Below are 19,952 nucleotides of genomic sequence, written 5' to 3' on the forward strand. Positions count from 1 at the left end.
ACCTTCAGAATCAGGGTGTAGCTATGACCGGAAAGCTGAAAGCAGCTGATGATTGGATGGCTTTTAAACACCTTCAGAATCAGGGTGTAGCTATGACCGGAAAGCTGAAAGCAGCTGAGATTGGATGGCTTTTAAACACCTTCAGAATCAGGTGTAGCTATGACGGAAAGCTTGAAAGCACTGATGATTGGATGGCTTTTAACACCTTCAGAATCAGGGTGTAGCTATGACCGAGAAGCTGAAAGCAGTCGATTGAGAGCTTTTAAACACCTTCAGAATCAGGTGTACATATGACCGGAAAGCTGAAAGCATGATCGACATACTTCAAATCTTACAGGTGATCATCTGAATAATCCTAAAAATTTGTCAAGTAGTGAAATTGTTTAAGGTGGAGAAGAAAGATGAACAGCCCCTAAACCGCTTCTGGTTTATTCACAGTGTGGTAATCTGAAGAAACCCTTTAATTATTACATGTCTTGATAGGTGATAATTGAATAGGGTAGCCTAGTGTGTTAGAGCGTGTGACTAGTAACGAAAGGTTGTAAGTTTCATAATCCAGAGCTGACAAGTACAAGAACTTCGTTGCCCTGAACACGGCAGGGTTCCTAGGCCGTCATAGAAAAATTTGAATTTGTTCTTAAAACCTCTTGACGCTAGGGGTGCGTCAGATTATTATTCTTCTTTTTTTAAATAACTTCCAAGGTAAACGGACTATTTCTCAAGTCCAGGTCGTAGAATATGCATATAATTACATACATTAGGATAGAAAACACTCCAAAGTTTCCAAAACTGTCAAAATATTGTCTGTGAGTATAACACAAACTGATTCTGCAGGCGAAAACCTGAGGAAATCTAACCCGGAAGTGATTTTCTTTTTTTTAATCTTGTTCCTTGCCCGTCTTTCTTCCATTTAAAGGGGTATCAACCAGATCCTTTTCCAATGGCTTTCCTCAGGCTGTGACCAGGCTTTAGACATAGTTCCAGGCTTATTATTTTGAAAAATGAGCGAGATTTTTCAAAAGTAGTCAGGTTCCTTTGATTAGTCCTGCGCGCGAGAGGGGTAGCTCTCCATTTTCTTTTTCTCCTTATTATATAGGTTACGGCTCGGTTGAAATATTATTTGATTATGTTTGTTAAAAACAACCTGAGGATTGATTATAAAAAACATTTGACATGTTTCTACGAACATACGGATACTTTTTGGAATTTTCGTCGAACGGAACGAGGCTTGGTTTTCTGAACATAACGCGCAACCCAAATGGCGTTTTTTTTTATAAAAGTAATATTTATCGAACAAAAGAACATTTATTGTGTGTAACCTGGAGTCTCGTAAGTGCAAACATTATCAAAGGTAAGCGATAATTTTATTGCTTTTCTGACTTTTGTGACCAAGCTAACCAAGCTAATATAAGGCTAACTGTTCTAGCATTGATTGATACACTCACAAAAGCTTGGATTGCTTTCGCTGCAAACATATTTTCAAAATCTGACACGATAGGTGGATTAACAACAAGCTAAGCTGTGTTTTGGTATATTTCACTTGTGATGCATGATTATAAAATATTTTTAATAATATTTTTGAATCTGATACGTTTGGGAATTTCTTCTGCCTTTCAGGACCGGAACGAGCTGTAGTTTTCTGAACATAACGTGCAACCACAATGGCGTTTTTTTGTTTATAAAAGTAATATTTATCGAACAAAAATAACATTTATTGTGGTAACTGGGAGTCTCGTGAGTGCAAACATACCGAAGATTATCAAAGGTAAGCGGAGTTCATTTTATTGCTTTTCTGACTTTCGTGACCATGCTAATTTGGGGCTAACTGTTCTAGCATTGATTGATACACTCACAAAAAGCTTGGATTTCTTTTGCCTGAAAGCATATTTTCAAAAGCTGACACGATAGGTGGATTAACAACAACTAAGCTGTGTTTTGGTAATTTCACTTGTGATTGCATGATTATAAATATTTTTTGTAATATTTTGCGCCCTGCAATTCAGCGGTTGTTTAGAAAAGATCCCGCTAAAGGGATCCGTGAGCGCAGAAAAGCTCTGATTGAACTGATGATTGATGGCTTTTAAACACCTTCAGATCAGGGTGTAGCTAACACGGAAAGCTGAAAGCAGCTGATGATTGGATGGCTTTTAAACACCTTCAGAATCAGGTGTGTGTACGTATGACCGGAAGCTTAAAGCAGCATTGGATATGTGGATGAGCTTTAAAACACAGCTCCCTAAACCGTTCTGGTTGATTCACAGGTGGTAACTAAGAAAACTCCTTTAATTAACATTTCTTGATAGGTGGATAATTTTAGGGGTAGCCTAGTGGTTGCAAGTTCAAATCCCGAGCTGACAAGTACAAATCTGTCGTTCTGACCCCGAACAAGGCAGGGGTTCCTAGCCGTCATGAAAATAAGATTGTTCTTAACTGACTGCCTAGTTAAATAAAGATAAAAATATAAATAAATAAAAGATAAACGAGCCCCTGTGAAATTAGTTAACACTCCCGAGCACTCATTCACAAAATGCATGGTATTTTGTAATTACAAGCTTGGAAGGACAATCTATAGAGCAAGAAAATATCTGGGAGATTGGGTGGATGAGAAGTTAAGCTTCACCATCCAAGTAAGAACTGCAAGGAAACTCAAACTGCTGATTGGGTTTTATTACAGGCGCAAAGGATGTTTTCGTTGCCGCCAGAAAATAGTTTATTCAAATAAATTCATTTAGGCTCTAATCTATGGATTTCACATAACTGGGAATACTTTTTTTCTATTGTGTTATTGACTGTACGTTTATGTGTAACTCTGTGTTGTTTGATTGTTTGATTGTCGCACTGTTTCGCTTTATCTTGGCCAGGTCGCAGTTGTAATAGAACTTGTTCTCAACTGGCCTACCTGGTTAAAAAGGTAAATAAAAAAATATATTAAAAAAATACAGATATGCATCTATGGTCACAGATACCTTAATTATTATTATATTATTTTATAAGGTGCGCGCGATCAGAAAACCAGGTCTGGTGTGACACCATTTGCCTCATGCAGCGCGACATATCTCCTTCGCATTGTTGATCAGAGTGTGATTATGGCCTGTGGATATTGTACCACTCTCTTATGGCTGTGGAATGTTGTCCCACTACTCTTCAATGGCTTCGAAGTTGCTGGATATTGGCGGGAACTGGAACACGCGGTTATACACGTTGATCCAGACCAACCCAAACATGCTCAATAGGTGACATGTCTGGTGACTATGCAAGCCATGGAAAAACTGGGACATTTCAGCATCCAGAATCTGTACAGATCCTTGCAACATGGGGCCGGCGATTATCATGCTGAATAGTGTGGACAGCCTTAATGCATAGGCGGTAGTTATAGCCGTCATCGAAACTAGACGCATGTAAAGACACGATCGTGTTAGGCCAGCGAATGCCCACCCTCAGGATCTTGGCATCACAATATATACCCTCCTTCTTGGAATACTCCGGATTTGCATTCAAATAACCTGCAGTCTATGTTTAAAAGCCATCCAATCATCAGCTGCTTTCAGCTTTCCGGTCATAGCTACACCCTGATTCTGAAGGTGTTTAAAAGCCATCCAATCATCAGCTCAATCAGACCTTACTTTAGCGCACAAAGCATTCTGTTTCCATATGAGTTCAGTTAGTTCATCTGAGAACCAGGGGTTGTCTCTGCCCTTCTGTCTTGTTTGAAAGGGCCATGCTTGTTGCACACATCATGAAATGCATTATGGAAGTAAGAAAAGGCGAATTCAACTGTATTCCAGGCAATAATCCCTCCAAATAACCTGAGTATCAAACTGCTTCCAGTTTCTTTTCATGATGATATGTGGAGGTAGTTTAGGAATTTTACCATCCCTCACACAGGCAGCAGCRCAGTGGTGACTTATACTGTTTTATTAGCAAAAAAACACCAGAAGAATTAAAACAATGTGGATGGAGTAAACAATTTTAGAGGACACTTTGCATTGAACTGTGTTACATTGTTAACTCTAACCAGCTCCATTGCTGTCATTATCAAGCCAAACATGTCACGACAATTCCATAATGAGTTGCCAAGAGAGCAGAAACAGACCGGCAMCCAGGCTAGATCACATTGCAGCATAGAATAATTTGCTCATCTGTTATTTSTCATATATGATGGGGATAAAGTAAGCCCATCAGACAACACTATCATAACCATAATAGGATAAAATATCAAGTCCTTCACAGACACTCTAGGCTTGGAGTAAAAAGCACGCTCAGTGAAGAATCCCCATTTAAATAGTTTTTTTGTCCAGCACTTAATCTGTGTCCGGAAACTCTCCCACAGAGTTTTTGCTGCATCAATTGAGTCGCTTGACCTCTAGCTACTAGGGCCAGCGAGTGAGAAATATCTGTGACCGCTACGCTAGTTACAGTAACTAAGGTTATATTCCTTAGCCACTGCAATTTTAAAATGTAAAAAAAAAAATGGTTTGAAGAAGATTCATGCCTTGCTAAGAAACGTCCCCCATCATAGTTTAGGGCGGAACATTCCAGAGTGAACGTTTCAGATAGAAAAATAATGTCTAGAATCGTCTCGGCTTTGACAGTTTACAGTGTTGGGTCCGTTCTACACGTTTCTATCTTCAACGTAAGGACGTTCTTCTTCCGCTCAACTGTCAGAGTGACGTTCACGGCAAGTCTGTGGCGACGTGGAAATATGGTGGAAGAGGACTAGAGTAAAATCGGAGCTTTCTCAAATTCTTTATTTAGTAAACGTGTGTTTATCATTGACCTTTACAGCTATAGCAACTGTTCAACCTAAGCAGAAGACTGTCAAGAACCTGGGAGAAGAACGCGAGATAGGTGCCACGAGAGCTGTGAATTTGACAGATGAGCTGTCAGCTGATGCTATGTGGCTAGATAGCTAGCATAACTTAGTTGTTAGCTCACAACTCAGACATAGCTAACTAGTTAATCTTTGAGTTAGCTAGCGTGTTATTGTAATCTYATGTCAGTTACACATCCAGTTTCACCACCTTGAAGGAAGCGTGTCTMTAACCGCTGCATTTAGAGCGTTTGATGAGCTAACGTTAGCTAGCTGCAACTAGGGGGTGTGTAACGTTACTAACTAACAGTAGCGTTAGTTAGCTAGCAAACAAGTCTAATAACACCTTAATGTATTAACCAATGACGTTACTTGTCTGGTCAATATTTGTTATTTTTTACTGAAAATGTATCACTACTGTAACTGTCAGACACCGATGTGCAAGGAGAGTGAAACGCAGTTTTGCGGCTGCTACTTGTAGTTAGCTAGCTAGCTGGCTGGCTAGCTAGTTAAATTGCTATAGACTAGCTAGCAAGTCCATGGACACCTTTCTGTATTAACTAGCTAATACTTTAATGTCTGGTCGATATTTATGGCTTTTTTTTAAACTGAAAATGTATAGATAACTCTCAGTCACAGATGTGGCACTATAGCTCAAGGCCATGACATGGGTGTGATCAAATGAATGTGTGTACTAAAGGTGTGTAAGCAAACCATAAGTCGATGGGGCAAACTCATCCTGTATTGCACCAGGTATGTTGAACAATGAACATGCCACGTAATGCATCACTATGCACCAGGCAGTCAATGTTTGTTACCTTTACAAAGTCAGCGCTTACACTTAAATTAATTCAGCCTGTCACGTTTGGAAGGAAGCCTGATGTCATGACACCTTGCTCACAGTGGTTCAGTCTAAACAGATCCCTAAACAGATCCCGCTCTTGTCCTTGTTTGKGACAAGAGCGTATTCATCAACAGCAGGCGACAGCCGAGTCAGTATGTTCACATTCTGCCAAATGGGTCATATCTCCAAAATCAAGACAAGTTCACATAAAGCTTCCAAACAGGGCTGAAATCCTCAAGGCATATTATGTGAAGGATATAAGGATGCAACCAGACATAGATGTGCGTCATGAGCCAGATTTGGGCCCAAATGTAATTAGGTCATTAGTCAGTTAAATAAGAAAAAATAACATTTCTCAGATGCCATGCATGTTGCTGACTRCTGGTGGTGTGAGTAGAGTTGGCTAAGCTTCATAGCTTTGCAATACATMATTTAATGCAGCAAGTGGATCATTGCTGACTCCACAGCCAATGTCAAATGTAAACAGCTCTCACCAGGGAACAGAGAGATTCTTCTAGATCAGAAGTAGGCCTAAGTCTTTGGTAGAGGGGAGGATTGCTAAATGTCATAGGTACCTATTCATTTAGAATTAGAAGTCAGGATTTTGTCATATTTCCTGTTTCATGAACCAAACCTATTTTATTCTATYAGATTCAGATAAGTAGACCTAACGTGAGTAGCGGATGAGCGAGTAGCCTAATCTCTTCTTGGTTCTGTTCCCCAGTMCAGTGCCCAGTGTGGTAGTGGGAGATGAGGCAGTGAGAAAGAGCCTCTCCTCAGACCCCGTGTACTCAGGAGATGGGAGCCAACACCAGCCAGGTCAGTGACCTGTGTGAGAACCAGAGCCTCAGGACCCTGATCGGAACAGAGTCCATCTCAGAGAATGATCCCTTCTGGAACCAGCTCATCTCTTTCACCTTCATCAGTCCCACTAGCAGGTAATAACATGATCATCTGAATGATTAAAGTAGCAGTACTAAACTCAGCCAAAACATATACGTCYTCTCACTGTCAACTGTGTTTRTTTTCAGCAAACTTAACATGTGTAAATATATGTATGAACATAAGATTCAACAACTGAGACATAAACTGAACAAGTTCCACAGACATGTGACTAACATAAATGGAATAATGTGTCCCTAAACAAAGGTGGGGTCAAAATCAAAAGTAACAGTCAGTATCTGGTGTGKYCACSAGCTGCATTAAGTACTGCAGTGCATCTCCTCATGGACTGCACCAGATTTGCCAGTTCTTGCTGTGAGATGTTACCCCACTCTTCCACCAAGGCACCTGCAAGTTCCCGGACATTGGGCGGGGAATGGCCCTAGCCCTCACCCTCCGATGCAACAGATCCCAGACGTGCTCAATGGGATTGAGATGCGGGCTCTTCGCTGGCCATGGCAGAACACTGACATTCCTGTCTTGCAGGAAATCATGCACAGAACGAGCAGTATGGCTGGTGGCATTGTCATGCTGGAGGGTCATGTCAGGATGAGCCTGCAGGAAGGTTACCACATGAGGGAGGAGGATGTCTTCCCTGTAACGTATAGCGTTGAGATTTCCTGCAATAACAACAAGCTCAGTCCGATGATGCTGTGACACACCGCCCCAGACCATGACGGACCCTCCACCTCCAAATCGATCCTGCTCCAGAGTACAGGCCTCGGTGTAACGCTCATTCCTTTGACGATAAACGCGAATCCGACCATCACCCCTGGTGAGACAAAACCACTACTCGTCAGTGAAGAGCACTTTTTTCCAGTCCTGTCTGGTCCAGAGACGGTGGGTTTGTGCCCATAGGCGAAGTTGTTTCTGGTGATGTCTGGTGAGGACCTGCCTTACAATAGGCCTACAAGCCCACAGTCCAGCCTCTCTCAGCCTATTGCGGACAGTCTGAGTACTGATGGAGGGATTGTTGTTGGGCAGTTGTTACCATCTTGTACCTGTCTCGCAGGTGTGATGTTCGACTGTACCGATCCTGTGCAGGTGTTGTTACACGTGGTCTGCCACTGCGAGGACGATCAGCTGTCCGTCCTGTCTCCCTGTAGCGCTGTCTTAGGCGTCTCACATTACGGACATTGCAATTTATTGCCCTGACCACATCTGCAGTCCTCATGCCTCCTTGCAGCATGCCTAAGGCAYGTTCACGCAGATGAGCAGGGACCCTAGGAATCTTTCTTTTKGTGTTTTTCAGAGTCAGTAGAAAKGCCTCTTTAGTGTCCTAAGTKTTCATAACTGTGACSTTAATTGCCTACCGTCTGTAAGCTGTTAGTGTCTTAACGACCGTTCCACAGTTGCATGTTCATTAATTGTTTACGGTTCATTGAACAAGCATGGGAAACAGTGTTTAAACCCTTTACAATGAAGATCTGTGAAGTTATTTGGATTTTTACGAATTATCTTTGAAAGACAGAGTTCTGAAAATGGGATGTTTATTTTTTTGCTGAGTTTAACATGGTCCCAGATTAGTTTGTGTTGTACAACCAACTCCTATGGTCATTGATATGCCATCGACTGCCCTGTTCATCCCCGCTATCAGGGAAGAACATGTTAAAGCAGCAGACAACTAGTTGGTTGTGCTCAGGGGTGAAAGTAGATTTGATTTAKTACCAGTACACGACACCCAAGGACGCGCATATTTTTTTCATAGCCTAGATATAATCATAGAATTCCATATAGARCTCCTAATAATTTCATATGACCATATGGTCTAGTAAAGATTTGTCATATCACTTTCAACATGTACACTGAACCCAAAAATATTAACACACTAAGTGTTGGTCCCATGTTTCATGAGCTGAAATAAAAGATCCCAGAAATRTTCCGTATGCTCAATAAGCTTATTTCTCTCAAATTTTGTGAACAAATTTTGTTTACATCCCTGTTAGTGAAMGTTTCTCCTTTGCAAAATATCATCTATCCACCTAACAGGTGTGGCATATAAGCAGCATGGTCATTACACAGGTGCACCTTGTGCTGGGGACAATGCAATTGGCATGCTGACTGTAGGAATGTCCACCAGAGCTGTTGCCAGAGAATTTAATATTAATTTCTCTACCATAAGCCACCTCCAACGTTGTTTTAGAGAATTTAGCAGTACGTCCAACCGGCCTCACAACCGCAGACCACGTGTATGGCATCGTGTGGGCGAGCGATTTGCTGATKYYAACGTTTGTGAACAGAGTGCCCCATGGWRTGGTTATGGTATGGCCATTCATCCACCACCATCACCTCATGTTTCAGCATGATAAAGCACRTCCCCATGTTGCAAGGATCTGGACACAATTCCTGGAAGCTGAAAATATCCCTGTTCTTCCATGGCCTGCATACTCACCAGACATGTCACCCTTTTGACCATGTTTGGGATGCTCTGGATTGACGAGTACGACAGTGTGTTCCAGTTTCCCCAAATATCGAGCAACTTCGCACAGCCATTGAAGAGGAGTGGGACAACRTTCCACAGGCCACAAACAACAGCCTGATTAACTCTATGGGAAGGAGATGTATTGTGCAGTATGAGGCAAATGGTGGTCACACCAGATACTCACTGGTTTTCTGACACATTTTCAGAGTATTCAGACCTCTTCACTTTTTCCACATTTTGTTAGGTTACAGCCTTATTCTAAAATGGATTACATTTATGAGGACACAAATGTTTCCTCATCGATCTCCACACAATACCCCATAATGACAAAGCTAAAACAGAAATACCTTATTTATATAAGTATTCACACACTTTGCTATGAGACTTGAAATTGAGCTCAGGTGTATCCTGTTTCCATTTATTATCCTTGATGTTTCTGCAACTTGATTGGAATCCACCTGTCCACCTGTGAATCCACTATTCAATTGATTGTACATGATTTGGAAAGGCACTCACCTGTCTATATAAGGACTTGTCCGTAGAGCTCAGAGACAGGATTGTGTCAAGGCACACATTTCTGCAGCATTGAAGGTCCCSAAAACACAGTGGCCTCCATCATTCTTAAATGGAACAAGTTTAGAACTACCAAGATTCTTCCTATAGCTGAGCAATCGTAGGAGAAGAACCTTGGTCAGGGAGGTAAGCAAGAACCCAATCGTCACTCTGACAGAGCTCCAGAGTTCCTCTGTGGAGATGGGAGAACCTTCCAGAAGGACAACCATCTCTGGAGCACTCTACCAATCAGGTAGAGTTTTATGGTAGAGTGGCTAGACGGAATCCACTCGGAAACCACACCAGATTCTCTGGTGAAACCAAGATTGAACTCTTTGGCCTGAATGCAAAGAGTCACGTCTGGAGGAAACCAGGCACCGCTCATCACCCAGGCCAATACCATCCATACGGTGAAGCATGGTGGTGGGATGTTTTTCAACGGCAGGGACTGGGAGACTAGTCAGGGTCGAAGGAAAGATGGAACRGCGCAAAGTACAGAGTGATCCTTGATGAAAACCTGCTCCAGAGCGCTCAGGACCTCAGACTGGGGTGAAGGTTCACCTTCCAACAGAACAACGACCCTAAGCACACAGCCAAGACAACGCAGGAGTGCTATAATGCCAACTCCTTATCACTCAATGAAACAATGACACAAACAGAACCAGTCTAGACAACCACAACAATTATAATTCAATTGGTTAAAACAAATAGGCTAAAGGAATCCATGCGACTAGTACTAGGTTACTTTAGTAGCCCAGTCCCAGATCTGTTTGCTYTATAGCCAACTCCTTGCAGCAATGACCATGGGAGTTGGCAAGACGACACAAACAGATCTGGGACMAGGCTAATCAAATAGGCCAGGTTAGATGATGTATTCTCTTAAACCTATTTGTTTAATCACATTGAAAGGGAATTGTTGTTGAAATACAGGTTGTGTTGTCACACAGAATTACACGTTTCTCCTAAAACAGGACCCGTTTTAGTAGATCAAACAAAAGGTTTGTAATGTTTACCATGGCTTCACTGCACCCTAACCTCTTTCCCAGTTACGTTGTTAACTGTCTAACACACACATACACACTGTGCTTTTGAACTCCGGTTCGAACACATTTTTTCTGGCTGTTACCTTGACGATAAGTTATTCCTGGCCCGTCAACATTACCTAAGGTGCAGCAACAGAGGGTAGGTCTTAGTTAACTTCTTCCAAGTCAAACAGCTTTTATGTTACTATTTGCAGACCTCAGCTGACTTGCTGTAATGATCTAACTGACTTTATGATCTGGTGTGACAGGTAGTATAGTTGACCTTAAAGACGTAACCCAGATATTTTAGAACTTTTCCTGTTGAAAAACAATATCCCATGTATAAATACAGTAATGTACACACTTTTTGTTGTTGTACTTTTACAGTTTTTTTCACCCCAATTTCGCAGTGGTGGAAAAAGTACCCGATTTGTCATACTTGAGTAAAAGTAAAGATACCTTAATACCTTAGAAAATGACTCAAGCAAAGGTGAAAGTAACCCGGTAGAAACCAACTCCAAGAAAGTCTAAGTATTTGGTTTTAAATATACTTAAGTATCAAAAGTAAATGTAATTGCTGAAATATACTTAAGTATCAAAAGCAAAACTATAAATMATTTTAAATTCCTTATATTAAGCAAACCAGACAGCACCATTTTCTTTTTTGTGGCTGTAAATTTACGGATWGCCAGGGGCACGCTCCAACACTCAGACATMATTTTCAAATGCAGCATGTGTTTAGCGAGTCCGCCAGATCAGATGCAGTARGGATSACCAGGGGTGTTCTCTTGATAAGTGTGTGTTTCTGTCCTGCTAAGCATTTAAAATGTAACGAGTACTTTTGGGTGTCAGGGAAAATGTATGGAGTAAAAAGAACATCATATTCTTTAGGAATGTAGTGAAGTAAAAGTTGTCAAATATAAATAGTAAGTACAGAGAGCCCAAAAAACTACTTCAGTAGTACTTTCAAGTATTTTTTATTTAAGTACTTTACACCGCTGCTATTTCGTGATATCTAATTGGTAGTTACAGTCTTGTCCCATCGCTGCAACTCCCCTATGGACCCGGGAGAGGCGAAGGTCGAAAGCCATGCGTCTCCCTAAAACACGACCCTGCCAATCCGCACTGCTTCTTGACACACTGCTCGCTTAACCCGGAAGTCAGCCAACACCAATGTTGGAGGAAGCACCGTCTAGCTGGTGACCGAAGTCAGCTTGCAGGCACCCGGCCCGCCACAAGGAATCGCTAGAGCGCGATRGGACAAGGAAATCCCCGCCGGYCAAACCCTCCCCTAACCCGTACGACGCTGGGCCAATTSTGTGCCGCCTCATGGGTCTCCTGGTCACGGCGGCTGTGACACCGCCTGGGATCGAACTCGGGTCTGTAGTGACACCTCAAGCACTGCAATGCATTGCCTTAGACCGCTGAGCCACTCGGGAGGCCTGTAAATGTACACACTTACGGGTAAAAAAAAAAATCTGTATTAGACGTATGTAATATTCTAATTATATTTCTATGAATGAGTATTGTGACTATACACACTGCTTGACAGTAGAGGGCACAATAGYCTATCAATGATGGTGAAATGGATGAACTTGAGTTTGTTAGCTGACACTGATTTAGTCAGTTCACAAGTGGAAGGAYTGCAGTTGAATTGTCCCTGGTAAAGGAAGGACCACAGCCATGGCTCTCTTATGTGAACTCTTGAGATACAGTGCTTGCCAATATCAGATCCAGAGCTGCTGTGGCTGCTGTAATGGAGTTGATCTTGCTTCTACATCTGCATTGCTTACTCTTTGGGGTTTTAGGCTGGGTTCTGTATAGGCACTTTGTGACATCTGCTGATGTAAAAAGAGTTTTTTATAAAATACATGTCTTTCCTCTCTTCTTTCTCCCCCCCACAGTGGGGACTCCAAGCTGTTGGAAGAGGCTGTCATTCCCCTCGCCAAGATTCTGAGTAGGTCTCATGTTTGTGTATTAAGCTTGTCTGTCCTGACTGTTAACCTTTTCTACTTATTTGGGCTTTGTTGATTGGGTCAGCGGCCACCGTTTACACCAAAACAAGCTTTTACATTTACTAATTTCAAACTACAAACTTCATTGAGTGCTACATTTAATCTTCCGATATTTACAGACTTTTATTTGACAGATTTACCTGTAGTAAACATGTAGAAAGCATGCTATCATCAGTAATTATATTGTCTTTGTTTCATAAACAAGACGGTATAGATTATTGATGTACTATGTGTCAGAATCACCAWGCAGTCTTTTTAAATACTATGTACTATGTACTTCCTCTCTCCTGTCTCTCTCTACAGTTGAGAACAATCCCAGAACAGGGAATTTTGGAGCCCTGGTGAGAATATTCCTGGGAAGAACCAAAGAGCTGAAAATATCCACAGAATGCCAAGAGTAAGTATCATGTGAAACCGAACTGTAAAAGGGACAGAATCATCAAAATGAATAGTTAAGTCATAAAGTTAGTTAAGCCCAATTTGTAAGTCGCTCTGGATAAGAGCGTCTACTAAATGACTTAAATGTAATGTAAATGTAATAAATACGCCCTGTGTTAAACTGTCAATGTTGAAGTCAATGACTGGGTTGAAGTGGTGATTCTGCAACCATTGACATTTCTCATTGGAATCTAGAGGTAGGCCTATAGTTGTGGGACAGTGACATGGTTAGTTCAATAATACATATGTCCTGAGCTGTACACCATGGAGTGATGATGCAGAACCCCAGTTTGAGGAACCCTGTATTAGCAGAGGAGTCAGATAGATAGATAGTACCAGTCAAGAGTTTGGACACACCTACTCAGTCAAGGGTTGTTCTTTATTTTTTACAATTTTTTACATTTTGAATAATAATGAAGACATCAAAACTATGAAATGACACGCATGGAATCAAGTAGTAACCAAAGAAAGTGTCCAACAAATCAAAATATATTTTATATTTGAGATTCTTCAAAGTAGCCACCCTTTGCCTTGATGACAGCAGCAGCATACCAGCCAGCAGCATACCACCCTGCATACCACTGTTGGCTTGCTTCTGAAGCTAAGCAGGGTCGGTCCTGGTCAGTCCCTGGATGGGAGACCAGATGCTGCTGGAAGTGGTGTTGGAGGGCCAGTAGGAGGCACTCTTTCCTCTGGTCTGAAAAATATCCCAATGCCCCAGGGCAGTCACTGCCCTGTGTAGGGTGCCGTCTTTCGGATGGGACGTTAAACGGGTGTCCTGACTCTCTGAGGTCATTAAAGATCCCATGGCACTTATCGTAAGAGTAGGGGTGTTAACCCCGGTGTCCTGGCTAAATTCCCAATCTGGCCCTCAAACCATCATGGTCACCTAATAATCCCCAGTTTATAATTGGCTCTTTCATCCCCCTCCTCTCCCCTGTAACTATTCCCCAGGTCGTTGCTGCAAATGAGAACGTGTTCTCCAGTCAACTTACCTGGTAAAATAAACGGTAAAATTAAAAAAAATAAAAAAAATAAATAAATGACAGCGTTGCAACACTTGGCATTTTCTCAACCAGCTTCATGAGGTAGTCACTTAGAATGCATTTCAATTAACAGGTGTGCCTTGTTAAAAGTAATTTGTGGGATTTCTTTCCTTAATGCGTTTGAGCCAATCAGTTGTGTTGTGACAAGGTAGGGGTGGTATACAGAAGATAGCCCCTATTTGGTAAAAGACTAAGTCCATATTATGGCAAGAACAGCTCAAATAAGCATAGAGAAATGACAGTCCATCATTACTTTAAGACATGAAGGTCAGTCAATGCGAAAAATGTCAAGAACTTTGAAAGTTTCTTCAAGTGCAGTCGCAAAAACCATCAAGAGCTATGATGAAGCTGGGTCTCATGAGGACCGACAAGGAATGGAAGACTCAGAGTTACCTCTGCTGCAGAGGATAAGTGCATTAAAGTTACCGGCCTCAGAAATTGCAGCCCACATAAATTCTTCACAGAGTTCAAGTAACAGACACATCTCAATATCAACTGTTCAGTTGAGACTGTGTGAATCAGGCCTTCATGGTCGATTTGCTGCAAAGAAACCACTGCTAAAGGTCACCAATAAGAAGAAAATACTTGCTTGGGCCAAGAAACACAAGCAATGGACATTAGACCGGTGGAAATCTGTCCTTTGGTCTGATGAGTCAAATTTGAGATTTTTGGTTCCAACCGTGTCTTTGTGAGATGCAGAGTAGGTGAATGGATGATCTCCGCATGTGTGGTTCCCACCATGAAACATGGAGGAGGAGGTGCGATTGTCTGGGGGGCTTTGCTGTTGACACTGTCAGTGATTTATTTAGAATTCAAGGCACATTTAGCCAGCATGGCTACCACAGCATTCTGCACCGATACGCCATCCCATCTGGTTTGCGCTTAGTGGGACTATAATTTGTTTTTCAACAGGACAATGACCCAGCACACCTCCAGGCTGTGTAAGGGCTATTTGACTAAGAAGGGGAGTGATGGAGTGCTGCATCAGATGACCTGGCCTCACACATCACCCGATCTCAACCCAATTCAGATGGTTTGGGATGAGTTGGACCGCCGAGTGAAGGAAACACATCCAACACGTGCTCAGCATACAGTCAGGTCCATAACTATTTGGACAGTGACACAATTTGCATCATTTTGGCGCTGTACGCCACCACAATGGATTTGAAAGGAAACAACCATTTTTATACGTAGCCTCCAATTTTAGGGTCAAAAGTAATTGGATAAACTAGCATAATCATAAATTGAATTGTGAATTTTAATACATGGTTGCAAATCCTTTGTAGTCGATGACTGCCTGAAGTCTAGAACCCATAGACATCACCAGATGCTGGGTTTCTTCCCTGGTGATGCTCTGCCAGGCCTTTACTGCAGCTGTCTTCAGGTCCTGCTTGATCTTGGGGTGTTTTGCCTTAAGTTTAGCCTTTTAGCAAGTGAAATGCGTGCTCAATTTGACTCAGGTCAGGTGATTAACTTGGCCATTGCAGAACATTCCATCTGCACTGTGAAGCGCCGTCCAATGAGTTTTGAAGCATTTGGCTGAATCTGAGCAGATAATATAGCCTGAACACTTCAGAATTCATCCTGCTGCTTTTGTCAGCAGTCACAACATCAATAAATACAAGGGACCAGTTCAATTGGCAGCCATACATGCCCACGCCGTAACACTACCTCCACCATGCTTCACAGATGAGGTTTGTATGCTCAGATCATGAGCAGTACCTTCCCTTCTTCATACTCTTCTCATCATTCTGGTACAAGTTGATCTTCATCTCATCTGTCCATAGGATGTTGTTCCAGAACAGTACAGGCTTTTGTTTTAGATGTTTTTTCTAACTCTAAAGTGGTGTTCCTGTTTTTGAGGCTTACCAATGGTTTACAACTTGTGGTAACCCTCTGTATTTACTCTGGTGAAGTCTTCTCTTGATTGTTGACTTTGACACAGATATGCCTACCTCCTGGAGGGTGTTTTTGATCTGGCCAACTGTGTTGAAGTGGGGCTTTTTCACCAGGGAAAGAATTCTTCTGTCATCCACCACAGTTGTTTTCTGTGGTCTTCCGGGCCTTTAGGTATTCCTGAGCTCACCAGTGCTTCTTTCTTGTTAATAATGTACCAAATAGTTGTATTGACCACACCTAATGTTTTTGTTTGATTGTTCAGCCTAATGATGGCTTCACTGCAGTGACAGCTCTCTGGAGTTCATATTGAGGGTTAACAGCAACACTTTTCAAATGCCACACTTGAAATCAACTCAAACTTTTATCTGCTTACTTGTAAATGAACTAATGAGGGAATAACACACACCTGGCCAATGAACAGCTGAGCAGCCAGTGGTCCAATTACTTTTGGTCCCTTAAAAAGGGGGGACCACATATAAAAAGTGCTATAATTTCTACACTGTTTACCCGATTTGGATGTAAATGCCCTCAAATTAAAGCTGAAAGTCTGCACTTTCAGCTCATATTCATATTATCTTTCAATCTAATTATGCTGTGTAGACAGCTAAAATAGTAATAATTTGGTCAATATCCAAATATTTATGGACCTGATTGTATGTGGGAACTCCTTCAAGACTGTTGGAAACATTCCCGTGAAGCTGGTTGAGAGAATGCCAAGAGTGTGCAAAGCTGTCATCAAGGCAAAGGGTGGCTACTTTGAAGAATCTAAAATATATATTTTGATTTAACACTTTTTTTGGTTACTACATGATACGCCTACCTCCTGGAGGGTGTTTTTGATGTGTGAATGTGTTATTTAATAGTTTTGATGTCTTCACTATTATTCTACAATGTAGAAAATAGTAAAAATAAAGTAAAACCCTTGAATGAGTAGGTGTGTCAACTTTTCACTGGTACTATAAAAAAAAAACTATTTCCCAAGGCAGACCAGCCTCTAGCAAGGCAAGAGAGCCACCAGGCTTAGCCTCTCAGTAATTAGTGGAGTCAGGGCGGCTCAAAGTTTGCCAGCTAGATCTGACAAAGATKATGTGTGCGGTGGAAAGGTGTCTGTGAACCTACCCTGCTTCCCATCAAACACCGAGGTTTACGTTCACATAGAAGCTCACCACAGTTACAAGGGAAGCCATTATGATGGGCATACTATGGGCTTGAATGTGTGTTAATAGGAGTGTTGGTGTGCATGGTTGAAAGTAATAGAGCTACATTGGTTGAATGTGTGTGTTGGTGTGTGTTTATGAACTCATCATATATCATAGTTACAAGCAATGCTATTACTTTATTCATGTTTTGGCTTTAATGTGAGTGTTGTTTGAGTGTGTGTTTATGTTAGTGTTGATTGGTCTGAATGTGTCGATTGGTGTGTGTGTGTCGATTGGTGTGTGTGTGTCGATTGGTGTGTGTGTTTATGTTAGTGTTGAATGGTGTGCGTTCATGAACTGGTGGTCCGTATGTATGACCAGACCAGAGGTCAGAGGTTCATCCTTCCTGTCTGTGACTGTGAGCGTAGTCCAGGCTACTGCACGTCTCTATAGCGGATGTGTCACGAGTCACAACAACCGTTGTTACCCTGCAGGACCCAGTGTCTGTGGTTGTGAGAGAGACTGCTCTTGACTGGTAGTCAAGGCTGCTGCGTGTCGTGTCTCTGTAGTGAGCGGTTGAGACACACACACACACACACACACACTGCTGCTGTCACCGGACCCGCTGTAGACCTGCAGGATCCAGTCAGTCTCGGACAAGCGGACGGGTCACAGGATATAAGGATGAAAGTATCTCGTTGCCACAGGGTCCCTCTGCTGTTGCCCTGACAACATCTCTTAGCCACCAGTTATTATGACATGGTTGTTTACTACCCCATTCAGTGACTTCAGTTTACCCACCATCCCTTATCTCCAGACCTGTATCCCTCCATCCCTAGCTCCAGACCTGTATCCCTCCATCCCTAGCTCCAGACCGTGTATCCCTCCGTCCTAGCTCCAGACCTGTATCCCTCCGTCCCTTAGCTCCAGACCTGTATCCCTCCGTCCCTAGCTCCAGACCTGTATCCCTCCGTCCCTAAGGTTCCATACCTGTATACCACCATCCCTATCTCCAGACCTGTATCCCTCCATCCCTAGCTCCAGACCTGTATCCCTCCATCCCTAGCTTCCAGACCCTGTATCCCTCCGGCCTAGCTCCAGACCTGTATCCCACCACCCTAGCTCCAAGACCTGTATCCCTCCGTCCCCTAGCTCCAGACCTGTCCCTCCGTCCCTAGCTCCAGACCTGTATCCCTCCGTCCCTAGCTCCAGACCTGTATCCCTCCGTCCTACGCTCCAGACCTGTATCCCTCCGTCCCTAGCTCCAGACCTGTATCCCTCCGTCCCTAGCTCCAGACCTGTATCCCCCTGCCTCCCTACTCCAGCACCTGTATCCCTCGTCCCTAGCTCCAACCTTATAGTCCCCTCCTCCCTAGCTCCAGACCTGTATCCCTCCGTCCCTAGTTCCAGACCTGTATCCCTCCCTCCCTAGTTCCAGACCTGTATCCCTCCGCTTCCCTAGTTCCAGACCGTTATCCCTCCGTCCCTAGTTTCCAGACCTGTATCCCTTCCGTCCCTTAGCTCCAGACCGTACCCTCCGTCCCTAGTTCCAGACCTGTATCCCTCCGTCCCTAGTTCCAAGACCTGTATCCCTCCGTCCTCTAGTTCCAGACCTGATCCCTCCGGTCCCTAGCTCCAAGACCTGTATCCCTCCGTCCCTAGCTCCAGACCTGTATCCCTCCGTCCCTAGCTCCAAGACCTGTATCCCTCCGTCCCTAGCTCCAGACCGATCCCTCCGTCCTAGCCCACGACCTGTATCCCCGTCCTAGCTCCAGCCTGTATCCCTCCGTCCCTAGCTCCAGACCTGTATCCCTCCGTCCCTAGCTCCAGACCTGTATCCCTCCGTCCCTAGCTCCAGACCTGTATCCCTCCGTCCCTAGCTCCAGACCGTTATCCCTCCGTCCCTAGCTCCAGACCTGTATCCCTCCGTTCCCTAGCCTCCAGACTGTATCCCTCCGTCCCTAGCTCCAAGACCTGTATCCCTCCGTCCCTAGCTCCAGACCTGTATCCCTCCGTCCCTAGCTCCAGACCTGTATCCCTCCGCTCCTCTAGCCTCCAGACCTGTATCCCTCCGTCCCTAGCTCCAACCTGTATCCCTCCGTCCCTAGCTCCAGACCTGTATCCCTCCTCCCTAGCTCCAGACCTGTATCGCCCTCCGTCCCTAGCTCCAGACCTGTATCCCTCCGTCCTAGCTCCAGACCTGTATCCCTCCGTCCCTGAGCTCCAGACCTGTATCCTCCGTCCCTAGCTCCAGACCTGTATCCCTCCGTCCCTAGCTCCAGACCTGTATCCCTCCGTCCCCAGCTCAGACCTGTATCCTCCGCTCCTAGCTCCAACCTGTATCCCTCCGTCCCTAGCTCCAGACCTGTTCCTCGTCCCTAGCCCAGACCTGTATCCCACCGTCCCTAGCTCCAGACCTGTATCCCTCCGTCCTAAGCTCCAGACCTGTATCCCTCCGTCCCTACATTTCGACTTTATCCCTCCAGTTCCAGCGCCGACCTGTATCCCCCCCGCTCCCGATCCACGGTCCAGACCTGTATCCCTCCGTCCCTAGCTCCAGACCTGTACTCCCTCCGTCCCAGCTCCAGACCTTTATCCCCTCCGTCCCTAGCCCAGACTGCTATCCCTCCGTTCCCTAGCTCCAGACCTGCTATCCCTCCGTCCCTAGCTCCAGACCTTGTATCCCTCCGTCCCTAGCTCCAACCTGCTTTATCCCTCCGTCCCTAGCTCCAGACCTGCTATCCCTCCGTCCCGTAGCTCCAGAACCTGTATACCCTCCGTCCCTAGCTTGCCAGACCGTATCCCCCGTCCCTAGCTGCCATC

General features: G+C 43.8%; 1 protein-coding gene across 1 annotated transcript in view; it reads left to right on the top strand.

Moving 5' to 3' along the window:
* The first annotated feature begins 4,652 nt into the window (after nucleotides 1-4,652).
* Nucleotides 4,653-19,952, top strand: part of LOC112070757 (dymeclin) — a 101,433-nt gene continuing 86,133 nt past the window's right edge. Inside the window, exons 1-4 of the mRNA XM_024138206.2 lie at nucleotides 4,653-4,848; nucleotides 6,379-6,592; nucleotides 12,497-12,549; nucleotides 12,911-13,004. Of these exons, the coding sequence (XP_023993974.2) occupies nucleotides 6,453-6,592; nucleotides 12,497-12,549; nucleotides 12,911-13,004 (287 nt within the window). The 5' untranslated portion in view covers nucleotides 4,653-4,848; nucleotides 6,379-6,452. The remainder of the gene's footprint in view (nucleotides 4,849-6,378; nucleotides 6,593-12,496; nucleotides 12,550-12,910; nucleotides 13,005-19,952) is intronic.

The sequence above is a fragment of the Salvelinus sp. IW2-2015 genome, unplaced genomic scaffold (assembly GCF_002910315.2).
Source record: "Salvelinus sp. IW2-2015 unplaced genomic scaffold, ASM291031v2 Un_scaffold1416, whole genome shotgun sequence".
NCBI classification, from domain to species: domain Eukaryota; kingdom Metazoa; phylum Chordata; class Actinopteri; order Salmoniformes; family Salmonidae; genus Salvelinus; species Salvelinus sp. IW2-2015.